This window comes from Salvelinus alpinus, chromosome 7 (genome assembly GCF_045679555.1).
Source record: "Salvelinus alpinus chromosome 7, SLU_Salpinus.1, whole genome shotgun sequence".
In the NCBI taxonomy this organism is placed as follows: domain Eukaryota; kingdom Metazoa; phylum Chordata; class Actinopteri; order Salmoniformes; family Salmonidae; genus Salvelinus; species Salvelinus alpinus.
Window position 1 is genome coordinate 13,983,353 of NC_092092.1, and position 12,642 is coordinate 13,995,994.

General features: G+C 47.5%; 1 protein-coding gene across 1 annotated transcript in view; it reads right to left on the minus strand.

Moving 5' to 3' along the window:
• The window catches only part of LOC139580496 (isthmin-1-like), a 39,810-nt gene extending 27,801 nt beyond the window's left edge, over positions 1–12,009 (minus strand). Inside the window, exon 1 of the mRNA XM_071409240.1 lies at positions 10,851–12,009. Within this exon, the coding sequence (XP_071265341.1) occupies positions 10,851–10,991 (141 nt within the window). The 5' untranslated portion in view covers positions 10,992–12,009. The remainder of the gene's footprint in view (positions 1–10,850) is intronic.
• Positions 12,010–12,642: the final 633 nt, after the last annotated feature.

Below are 12,642 nucleotides of genomic sequence, written 5' to 3' on the forward strand. Positions count from 1 at the left end.
AGTCGGTGTGGAGGCTATATACAGGGGGTACCGGTACAGAGTCAATGTGGAGGCTATATACAGGGGGTACCGGTACAGAGTCAATGTGGAGGCTATATACAGGGGGTACCGGTACAGAGTCAATGTGGAGGCTATATACAGGGGGTACCGGTACAGAGTCAATGTGGAGGTTATATACAGGGGGTACCGGTACAGAGTCAATGTGGAGGCTATATACAGGGGGTACCGGTACAGAGTCAATGTGGAGGCTATATACAGGGGGTACCGGTACCGAGTCGGTGTGGAGGCTATATACAGGGGGTACCGGTACAGAGTCAATGTGGAGGCTATATACAGGGGGTACCGGTACAGAGTCAATGTGGAGGCTATATACAGGGGGTACCGGTACAGAGTCAATGTGGAGGCTATATACAGGGGGTACCGGTACAGAGTCAATGTGGAGGCTATATACAGGGGGTACCGGTACAGAGTCAATGTGGAGGTTATATACAGGGGGTACCGGTACAGAGTCAATGTGGAGGCTATATACAGGGTGTTACGGTACAGAGTCAATGTGGAGGCTATATACAGGGGGTACCGGTACAGAGTCAATGTGGAGGCTATATACAGGGGGTACCGGTACAGAGTCAATGTGGAGGCTATATACAGGGGGTTATGGTACAGAGTCAATGTGGAGGCTATATACAGGGGGTACTGGTACAGAGTCAATGTGGAGGCTATATACAGGGGGTACCGGTACAGAGTCAATGTGGAGGCTATATACAGGGGGTACCGGTACAGAGTCAATGTGGAGGCTATATACAGGGGGTACCGGTACAGAGTCAATGTGGAGGCTATATACAGGGGGTACCGGTACAGAGTCAATGTGGAGGCTATATACAGGGGGGTACCGGTACAGAGTCAATGTGGAGGCTATATACAGGGGGTACCGGTACAGAGTCAATGTGGAGGCTATATACAGGGGGTACCGGTACAGAGTCAATGTGGAGGCTATATACAGGGGGTACCGGTACAGAGTCAATGTGGAGGTTATATACAGGGGGTACCGGTACAGAGTCAATGTGGAGGCTATATACAGGGGGTACCGGTACAGAGTCAATGTGGAGGCTATATACAGGGGGTACCGGTACAGAGTCAATGTGGAGGCTATATACAGGGTGTTACGGTACAGAGTCAATGTGGAGGCTATATACAGGGGGTACCGGTACAGAGTCAATGTGGAGGCTATATACAGGGGGTACCGGTACAGAGTCAATGTGGAGGCTATATACAGGGGGTACCGGTACAGAGTCAATGTGGAGGCTATATACAGGGGGTACCGGTACAGAGTCAATGTGGAGGCTATATACAGGGTGTTACGGTACAGAGTCAATGTGGAGGCTATATACAGGGGGTACCGGTACAGAGTCAATGTGGAGGCTATATACAGGGGGTACCGGTACAGAGTCAATGTGGAGGCTATATACAGGGGGTTATGGTACAGAGTCAATGTGGAGGCTATATACAGGGGGTACTGGTACAGAGTCAATGTGGAGGCTATATACAGGGGGTACCGGTACAGAGTCAATGTGGAGGCTATATACAGGGGGTACCGGTACAGAGTCAATGTGGAGGCTATATACAGGGGGTACCGGTACAGAGTCAATGTGGAGGCTATATACAGGGGGGTACCGGTACAGAGTCAATGTGGAGGCTATATACAGGGGGTACCGGTACAGAGTCAATGTGGAGGCTATATACAGGGGGTACCGGTACAGAGTCAATGTGGAGGCTATATACAGGGGGTACCGGTACAGAGTCAATGTGGAGGCTATATACAGGGGGTACCGGTACAGAGTCAATGTGGAGGTTATATACAGGGGGTACCGGTACAGAGTCAATGTGGAGGCTATATACAGGGGGTACCGGTACAGAGTCAATGTGGAGGCTATATACAGGGGGTACCGGTACAGAGTCAATGTGGAGGCTATATACAGGGTGTTACGGTACAGAGTCAATGTGGAGGCTATATACAGGGGGTACCGGTACAGAGTCAATGTGGAGGCTATATACAGGGGGTACCGGTACAGAGTCAATGTGGAGGCTATATACAGGGGGTTATGGTACAGAGTCAATGTGGAGGCTATATACAGGGGGTACCGGTACAGAGTCAATGTGGAGGCTATATACAGGGGGTACCGGTACAGAGTCAATGTGGAGGCTATATACAGGGGGTACCGGTACAGAGTCAATGTGGAGGCTATATACAGGGGGTACCGGTACAGAGTAAATGTGGAGGCTATATACAGGGGGTACCGGTACAGAGTCAATGTGGAGGTTATATACAGGGGGTACCGGTACAGAGTCAATGTGGAGGCTATATACAGGGGGTACCGGTACCGAGTCAATGTGGAGGCTATATACAGGGTGTTACGGTACCGAGTCAGTGTGGAGGCTATATACAGGGGGGTACCGGTACCGAGTCAATGTGGAGACTATATACAGGTGGTACCGGTACAGAGTCAATGTGGAGGCTATATACAGGGGGTACCGGTACAGAGTCAATGTGGAGGCTATATACAGGGTGTTACGGTACAGAGTCAATGTGGAGGCTATATACAGGGGGTACCGGTACAGAGTCAATGTGGAGGCTATATACAGGGGGTACCGGTACCGAGTCGGTGTGGAGGCTATATACAGGGGGTACCGGTACAGAGTCAATGTGGAGGCTATATACAGGGGGTACCGGTACAGAGTCAATGTGGAGGCTATATACAGGGGGTACCGGTACAGAGTCAATGTGGAGGCTATATACAGGGGGTACCGGTACAGAGTCAATGTGGAGGCTATATACAGGGGGTACCGGTACAGAGTCAATGTGGAGGCTATATACAGGGGGTACCGGTACAGAGTCAATGTGGAGGCTATATACAGGGGGTACCGGTACAGAGTCAATGTGGAGGCTATATACAGGGGGTACCGGTACAGAGTCAATGTGGAGGCTATATACAGGGGGTTACCGGTACAGAGTCAATGTGGAGGCTATATACAGGGGGTACCGGTACAGAGTCAATGTGGAGGCTATATACAGGGGGTACCGGTACCGAGTCGGTGTGGAGGCTATATACAGGGGGTTACCGGTACAGAGTCAATGTGGAGGCTATATACAGGGGGTACCGGTACAGAGTCAATGTGGAGGCTATATACAGGGGGTACCGGTACAGAGTCAATGTGGAGGCTATATACAGGGGGTACCGGTACAGAGTCAATGTGGAGGCTATATACAGGGGGTACCGGTACAGAGTCAATGTGGAGGTTATATACAGGGGGTACCGGTACAGAGTCAATGTGGAGGCTATATACAGGGTGTTACGGTACAGAGTCAATGTGGAGGCTATATACAGGGGGTACCGGTACAGAGTCAATGTGGAGGCTATATACAGGGGGTACCGGTACAGAGTCAATGTGGAGGCTATATACAGGGGGTTATGGTACAGAGTCAATGTGGAGGCTATATACAGGGGGTACTGGTACAGAGTCAATGTGGAGGCTATATACAGGGGGTACCGGTACAGAGTCAATGTGGAGGCTATATACAGGGGGTACCGGTACAGAGTCAATGTGGAGGCTATATACAGGGGGTACCGGTACAGAGTCAATGTGGAGGCTATATACAGGGGGTACCGGTACAGAGTCAATGTGGAGGCTATATACAGGGGGGTACCGGTACAGAGTCAATGTGGAGGCTATATACAGGGGGTACCGGTACAGAGTCAATGTGGAGGCTATATACAGGGGGTACCGGTACAGAGTCAATGTGGAGGCTATATACAGGGGGTACCGGTACAGAGTCAATGTGGAGGCTATATACAGGGGGTACCGGTACAGAGTCAATGTGGAGGTTATATACAGGGGGTACCGGTACAGAGTCAATGTGGAGGCTATATACAGGGGGTACCGGTACAGAGTCAATGTGGAGGCTATATACAGGGGGTACCGGTACAGAGTCAATGTGGAGGCTATATACAGGGTGTTACGGTACAGAGTCAATGTGGAGGCTATATACAGGGGGTACCGGTACAGAGTCAATGTGGAGGCTATATACAGGGGGTACCGGTACAGAGTCAATGTGGAGGCTATATACAGGGGGTACCGGTACAGAGTCAATGTGGAGGCTATATACAGGGGGTACCGGTACAGAGTCAATGTGGAGGCTATATACAGGGTGTTACGGTACAGAGTCAATGTGGAAGCTATATACAGGGGGTACCGGTACAGAGTCAATGTGGAGGCTATATACAGGGGGTACCGGTACAGAGTCAATGTGGAGGCTATATACAGGGGGTTATGGTACAGAGTCAATGTGGAGGCTATATACAGGGGGTACTGGTACAGAGTCAATGTGGAGGCTATATACAGGGGGTACCGGTACAGAGTCAATGTGGAGGCTATATACAGGGGGTACCGGTACAGAGTCAATGTGGAGGCTATATACAGGGGGTACCGGTACAGAGTCAATGTGGAGGCTATATACAGGGGGGTACCGGTACAGAGTCAATGTGGAGGCTATATACAGGGGGTACCGGTACAGAGTCAATGTGGAGGCTATATACAGGGGGTACCGGTACAGAGTCAATGTGGAGGCTATATACAGGGGGTACCGGTACAGAGTCAATGTGGAGGCTATATACAGGGGGTACCGGTACAGAGTCAATGTGGAGGTTATATACAGGGGGTACCGGTACAGAGTCAATGTGGAGGCTATATACAGGGGGTACCGGTACAGAGTCAATGTGGAGGCTATATACAGGGGGTACCGGTACAGAGTCAATGTGGAGGCTATATACAGGGTGTTACGGTACAGAGTCAATGTGGAGGCTATATACAGGGGGTACCGGTACAGAGTCAATGTGGAGGCTATATACAGGGGGTACCGGTACAGAGTCAATGTGGAGGCTATATACAGGGGGTTATGGTACAGAGTCAATGTGGAGGCTATATACAGGGGGTACTGGTACAGAGTCAATGTGGAGGCTATATACAGGGGGTACCGGTACAGAGTCAATGTGGAGGCTATATACAGGGGGTACCGGTACAGAGTCAATGTGGAGGCTATATACAGGGGGTACCGGTACAGAGTCAATGTGGAGGCTATATACAGGGGGTACCGGTACAGAGTCAATGTGGAGGTTATATACAGGGGGTACCGGTACAGAGTCAATGTGGAGGCTATATACAGGGGGTACCGGTACAGAGTCAATGTGGAGGCTATATACAGGGTGTTACGGTACCGAGTCAGTGTGGAGGCTATATACAGGGGGGTACCGGTACCGAGTCAATGTGGAGACTATATACAGGTGGTACCGGTACAGAGTCAATGTGGAGGCTATATACAGGGGGTACCGGTACAGAGTCAATGTGGAGGCTATATACAGGGTGTTACGGTACAGAGTCAATGTGGAGGCTATATACAGGGGGTACCGGTACAGAGTCAATGTGGAGGCTATATACAGGGGGTACCGGTACCGAGTCGGTGTGGAGGCTATATACAGGGGGTACCGGTACAGAGTCAATGTGGAGGCTATATACAGGGGGTACCGGTACAGAGTCAATGTGGAGGCTATATACAGGGGGTACCGGTACAGAGTCAATGTGGAGGCTATATACAGGGGGTACCGGTACAGAGTCAATGTGGAGGCTATATACAGGGGGTACCGGTACAGAGTCAATGTGGAGGTTATATACAGGGGGTACCGGTACAGAGTCAATGTGGAGGCTATATACAGGGGGTACCGGTACAGAGTCAATGTGGAGGCTATATACAGGGGGTACCGGTACAGAGTCAATGTGGAGGCTATATACAGGGTGTTACGGTACAGAGTCAATGTGGAGGCTATATACAGGGGGTACCGGTACAGAGTCAATGTGGAGGCTATATACAGGGGGTACCGGTACAGAGTCAATGTGGAGGCTATATACAGGGGGTTATGGTACAGAGTCCATGTGGAGGCTATATACAGGGGGTACTGGTACAGAGTCAATGTGGAGGCTATATACAGGGGGTACCGGTACAGAGTCAATGTGGAGGCTATATACAGGGGGTACCGGTACAGAGTCAATGTGGAGGCTATATACAGGGGGTACCGGTACAGAGTCAATGTGGAGGCTATATACAGGGGGTACCGGTACAGAGTCAATGTGGAGGCTATATACAGGGGGGTACCGGTACAGAGTCAATGTGGAGGCTATATACAGGGGGTACCGGTACAGAGTCAATGTGGAGGCTATATACAGGGTGTTACGGTACAGAGTCAATGTGGAGGCTATATACAGGGGGTACCGGTACAGAGTCAATGTGGAGGCTATATACAGGGGGTACCGGTACAGAGTCAATGTGGAGGCTATATACAGGGGGTTATGGTACAGAGTCAATGTGGAGGCTATATACAGGGGGTACTGGTACAGAGTCAATGTGGAGGCTATATACAGGGGGTACCGGTACAGAGTCAATGTGGAGGCTATATACAGGGGGTACCGGTACAGAGTCAATGTGGAGGCTATATACAGGGGGTACCGGTACAGAGTCAATGTGGAGGCTATATACAGGGGGTACCGGTACAGAGTCAATGTGGAGGCTATATACAGGGGGGTACCGGTACAGAGTCAATGTGGAGGCTATATACAGGGTGTACCGGTACAGAGTCAATGTGGAGGCTATATACAGGGGGTACCGGTACAGAGTCAATGTGGAGGCTATATACAGGGGGTACCGGTACAGAGTCAATGTGGAGGCTATATACAGGGGGGTACCGGTACAGAGTCAATGTGGAGGCTATATACAGGGTGTACCGGTACAGAGTCAATGTGGAGGCTATATACAGGGGGCACCGGTACAGAGTCAATGTGGAGGCTATATACAGGGTGTTACGGTACAGAGTCAATGTGGAGGCTATATACAGGGGGTACCGGTACAGGGTCAATGTGGAGGCTATATACAGCGGGTACCGGTACAGAGTCGGTGTGCTGGGGTACAGGCTAGTAGAGGTAATCTGTACATGTAGGTGGGGGCGAAGTGACTATGCATACTGTGCTAGGACATAATCATTGTGTGCTAGGATTATGGGACCAAATATTTAACTGTTTACTACTTTAATACACAAGTGAATTTGTTCCAAAACTATTGGTCCCCTAAAATAGGGGAACTATGTACAAAAAGTGCTGTAATTTCTAAATTGTTCACCCGATATGGATAGAAATACCCTCGAATTAAAGCTGACACTCTGCACTTTAACCTCATAGTCATTGTACCATTTCAAATCCAAAGTGCTGGAATACAGAGCCAAAACAACAAGAAAAATGTCACTGTCCCCAATACTTTTAGAGCTGACTGTATTTATTTAGGGCAGTCAGTTTAACCTTCCTAAAACCAACAGAGAGAGCCATATCTCTTATTCTCAGTTGTCCTGTAATTTCTACACCTGGCCCCCCATAGAGACCAGGGCCTGTATGAAGAGTCTCAGAGTACACCTGGCCCCCCACAGAGACCAGGGCCTGTATGAAGGGTCTCAGAGTAGAGGTTCTGACATTTAGATCAGAATGAACAGAATGAACAAGATTAGATATAAACAGATCCTCTGAAACGCTTTGTGGATACGGGCCCTGGCCTCCCCCTTTAGATCTATCTTTACCTCGGTCCCCACTATAGAGGACCACTTAGCTACATCAGATTGATCCCCCTCCACAAGCTAGGCCCACCTCTTTTCTCACAACATATCAGCTAGAGCCCACAGGGCCAGTACCTGTGACATGGCTATTCCCAACCTGTTCTCTATCCTAGTCCTGTCCTGTGGTATTTCATTGTTCTAGAAGTGGATCTGGTACACTCCACAGAGCAGGGCTTTACGGAAGAGTGGCCAGAAAAAAAGCTGTTGCTTAAAGAAAAAATAAGCAAAGACGTTTGATGTTCGCCACAAGGCATGTGGGAGACTCCACAAACATATGGAAGAAGGTACTCTGGTCAGATGAGACTAAAATAGAGCTTATTGGCCATCAAGGGAAATGCTATGTCTGGCGTAAACCCAACACATCTCATCACCCCGAGAACACTATCCCCACTATTTCCATCGGCAGGGACTGGGAAACTGGTCAGAATTTAAGGAATGATGGATGGCGCTAAATACAGGGAAATTCTTGAGGGAAACCTGTTTCACATTTGAGACTGGGACGGAGGTTCGCCTTCCAGCAGGACAATGACCCTAAGCATACTGCTAAAGCAACACTTGAGTGGTTTAATTAAGGGGAAACATTTAAATGTCTTGGAATGGCCTAGTCAAAGCCCCGACCTCAATCTAATTGAGAATCTATGGTATGACTTAAAGATTGCTGTACACCAGCGGAACCCATCCAACTTGAAGTAGCTGGAGCAGATTTGCCTTGAAGAAAGAGCAGAAATCCCAGTGGCTAGATGTGCCAAGCTTATAGAGACATACCCCAAGAGACTTGCAGCTATAATTGCTGCAGAAGGTGGCTCTACAAAGTATTGACTTTGGGGCGGTGAATAGTTATGCACGCTCAAGTTTTCAAATTTTTTGTCTTATTTTTTGTTTGTTTCACAATAAAAAATATATTGCATCTTCAAAGTGGTAGGCATGTTGTGTAAATCAAATGATACAAACCCCCCCCCCAAAAAATCTATTTTAATTCCAGGTTGTAAGGCAACAAAATGGGAAAAATGCCAAGGGGGGTGAATAGTTTCGCAAGCCACTGTACATAATACGTTATAGAAAATCAAGTCAGAAATGTTAGTGGAACTTATTAATTTTAGAAGCCTTTTTAAACCTTAAACTTAGTTTGCATGTCCTCCTGTGCAGGAAAATTGTAATCAATAAAAGAGTGATCAAATTAAGACCCTACATCTGTACTAATATGGTATTTTCAAAGATATTTATATACAGTACCAGTAAAAAGTTTGGACATACCATATGGAATTATGTAGTAACCAAAAAAAAAGAAGTGTTAAACAAATCAAAATATATTTTATATTTGAGATTCGTCAAAGTAGCCGCCCTGTGTCCTGTGTGCTGTGTCCTCTGTCCTGTGTACTGTGTCCTGTGTGCTGTGGCTATTTTAGATGTGCAGCTCGAACCATAGAACTAGAATGACTGAATTTAGAATGCATCTAATTCTAATTCTAGAACAGGGTCGGGTCCATTGGTGAACATCAGTTCAAGTGATTCTGATGGTGGGAAGTCCTAAATATGTCTACGGTAATAATAATAATACTGACCTGGTTAAAACAGGTGGAGACAAGGGCCTGAACAAACAAGACACATTTCCAGTCATCAAAGGGGATTAAATGAGATGGATTTGAGTTAAAATGGGGGAGACAAAAAGAGAGGTTTTATTTTGCCTGTAAAGCTGCAGTATAACAGTGGGTTTAAATAAAAGGCAGCAACAGTGCGGTGTGGGAGAGAGAGCTTTCCAACAGAAGGGCTCCAACAAAGGTGACTATAGAAGTCATGTGAAGCCAGAAAGCCAATCAGGCCACACCATCGGGATGTGGTGTGAACGGAGGGTACCTCCAGCGCTGACCTGACCGCTCTCCCCGTCCCCAAGGAGGAGACTAGGGTGACCGTGATGAGGCTGTGATGACAGAGTAGTGCCTGCAGCTAGGGCATGGAATCCCCATGGAACCCCCAGCTATGATGAAGGTGAATGGACTATGACCCCTGTGACCCCTCTCTCCATCTTACGTTTCACCTCTTACTCCCAGCCTCCCAGGGGAGACTATTGTGTGTGTGTGTGTGTGTGTGTGTGTGTGTGTGTGTGTGTGTGTGTGTGTGTGTGTGTGTGTGTGTGTGTGTGTGTGTGTGTGTGTGTGTGTGTGTGTGCCATTTCACCTCTTACTACCAGCCTCTCCTAGGGGAGACTATTGTGTGTGTGTGTCTACCATTTCACCTCTTACTCCCAGCCTCTCCCAGGGGACTGAGACTCTATGAATGGACTGTCTCTTTATACTGTATATCAGGGGTACTCAAGTGCTATTTGAGAAGGTCTCTGGTCCCACACATTTCCTAGGTGGCAAAGATCTGGAAGGATAATGTAATTTACCGCTGTAGTAACAAACCCTGACCTCGCAACCCATGCGACCTCAAAATGTTCAAACACCTCTTGTCGGCAGAGAGAAAATCAAACCGTTTTCAAAGATAATTTCCCGCTTTTCTGCGTATTCTTCCATGTCTTCTGTGTGTTTATATTGATACCGGGGGTCGAAGCCCGAACAAGTTTAAAAAAAAAAAAAGAGATATACAGTAGCAGTCAAGAGTGTCAAAACACCAACTCATTCCAGGGTTTTTCTTTATTTTTACTATTTTCTACATTGTAGAATAATAGTGAAGACATCAATGTGAAATAACACATATTATTCTTCAATGTAGAAAATAGTAAAAATAACGAAAAACCCTTGAATGAGTAGGTGTTTGACACTTTTGACTGCTACTGTATAGATATTTATTTGCGGTTATGACACCGTTCTGGGTCTGGATCCGATCAGACAGTTGAGTATGGGGGCTGTATATCATAAACCCCAAGGACTCAGAATAACCCTCTGGGAATGTGTTCATCCATAATATATCATGTCTGTTATCCAACTCTGTGGTCATTTAAAATAGACCCTTTTCACTTTCCATTTCAGACCCAATGTGTTACAGAAACATTTCCCGGAAAGGACTGTGGATCCCATAGAATACAGGCTTAATTCCCCATTTTGATATTGAGCCCTAACCCTAAACTCAATAGCCTAAAAAAGAGTCCCTGCAACGTATACTGCACTGCAGGTTTCCCGAAAGAATAGAAAAATAAATAGCACTCACCTCTGCAATCACAGTATCCTGCTGATCCTGGCTCAAAGTTAAATTCCCGTGGTGCAGCGGGCTGCTCCGTAACACCGTGATGTGTAAGGTAAGAAGTACAAGTCCTAAAAGCAACAAGAGTTCTGCCACCAATCGAACCATCTTTTTCACCCGATCCGTCTTGGTTACCTGCGGTGTGACAGGGGGTCCGCCGCCAGCTCCTCCCGCTGCAGACGCTCCAAGCTCCGGACCCGCTGCGGGCGAGGAGCCGCAACACCACTTCGGATCCACTTCGAGGTTCGGAAGGGGGGGGGGGGATAGGACGTAGAATAGAGTATTCAAGAAAAATAAAACCTGCCACAAGTTTGTTTGGGATCAGGTGGTTATGTTAGGTTGATTTTGTTTATTATGAATTACATCAGACCAGCCTCGGTGGAGAGCGTTCTTCTAATGTGCCAAAAAAGTGAGTCCGGATTCGATGTGTAAAAACGGGATAACGTTAAACCAAAGTTAAAAGTCCATTCAGCAAGGTTTCCTGTGGAATCCCCTTGAACTATGCTCCTTCTATGCTGGCATGGATCTCCAAGGTTAATTATCCAAATGCTGCCAGGGCGACTGTTATAACACTACCCATGGGAAAAGTACAATTTCGGATGTTTTAGTCATGTAGGCTATTGCCTGTTGCACTCCAGATGGAGTCCTCTCCACGATCAAGAAACGTGCAGCCCAGTTCCAGACCCGTGTTTCCCCCACTGCATTCTCCACTGTTTACACGAATACTTTGGCTCAACTTTAGAATCAAACCTTCTCGTTCCCTTCTCCCTCCCTCTCATCTGTGGTATGCCGCACTCCTTGGTGTTGATGGTTCGGACACAAATGATCCCTTATGCATTACATAGGCTATCCTCTATCCAAAAATTGTCATTTTGAATTTGCGCAGAGAATGAACTTGCTGGTGTGGCTACCTTTTCGTACACCAGCCAACCCCAAAAGATCCTTTCTAGTTTTAATAGTTCTCCTTTTCAACCACGACCATTAGTCGCGAATATAGGCCTGGTGGTGGTAATTCTGGGCTGAGTTCTGCGCAGCATAAAACCAGCAGCTATCCAATCCAATCCAAGCTCCAAGTGCGTCCCGTTCCTCACCGTGTCCAAATGGTGTAAACCACACGGCGGTCAGTCCACACTCCTATACTATGGGCATGCTATACAGGCTGTTTTCTGTCCCAGCGCGCAGTGTTTTTAATACGCCCCTCTGCTGGTTTGCTGTCAGCTCCCCCTCCCCCTTTCTCTCCCTTCAGCGCCCGTGACGGGTCATGTCTAGAAGGATTATGTCAAGTTGACGTCGAACGTATATATATATATTGAATTTTTTTGGTGTATTTTATCTAACCCGAACTATTTTCCTAATGTTAACTTAATTATCCTAACCTGTTACGTTAATTATCTCAACCGTGTTACGTTCATTCTCTCAACCTACTGCATAAATTCTAACCTGCTACGAAAAGTCACTTCTGACATTAGCTTCATCCCTTCTAGTCAAAACCCTGTGACGCGGAGGGATGGTGGCAAGTCAAATCGTCACGGCTCTACATCACAATCAAGTCACAGGCCACCTACTCTGTAGGTATTTGTACATGTGCCCGATGTTATTGCAGGAACCGTACATATGGACTTGAAACATGAATATATTTCAAATTAACATTATACTTTCAAGCACTTTATTTGTTTAGTGCCCTCTTCAAAGGACCTGGTCACTGATCACCCAGTAGGATCTCCTTCAGTTCCCAATAGTACAGTTCCCTAAAACAAAT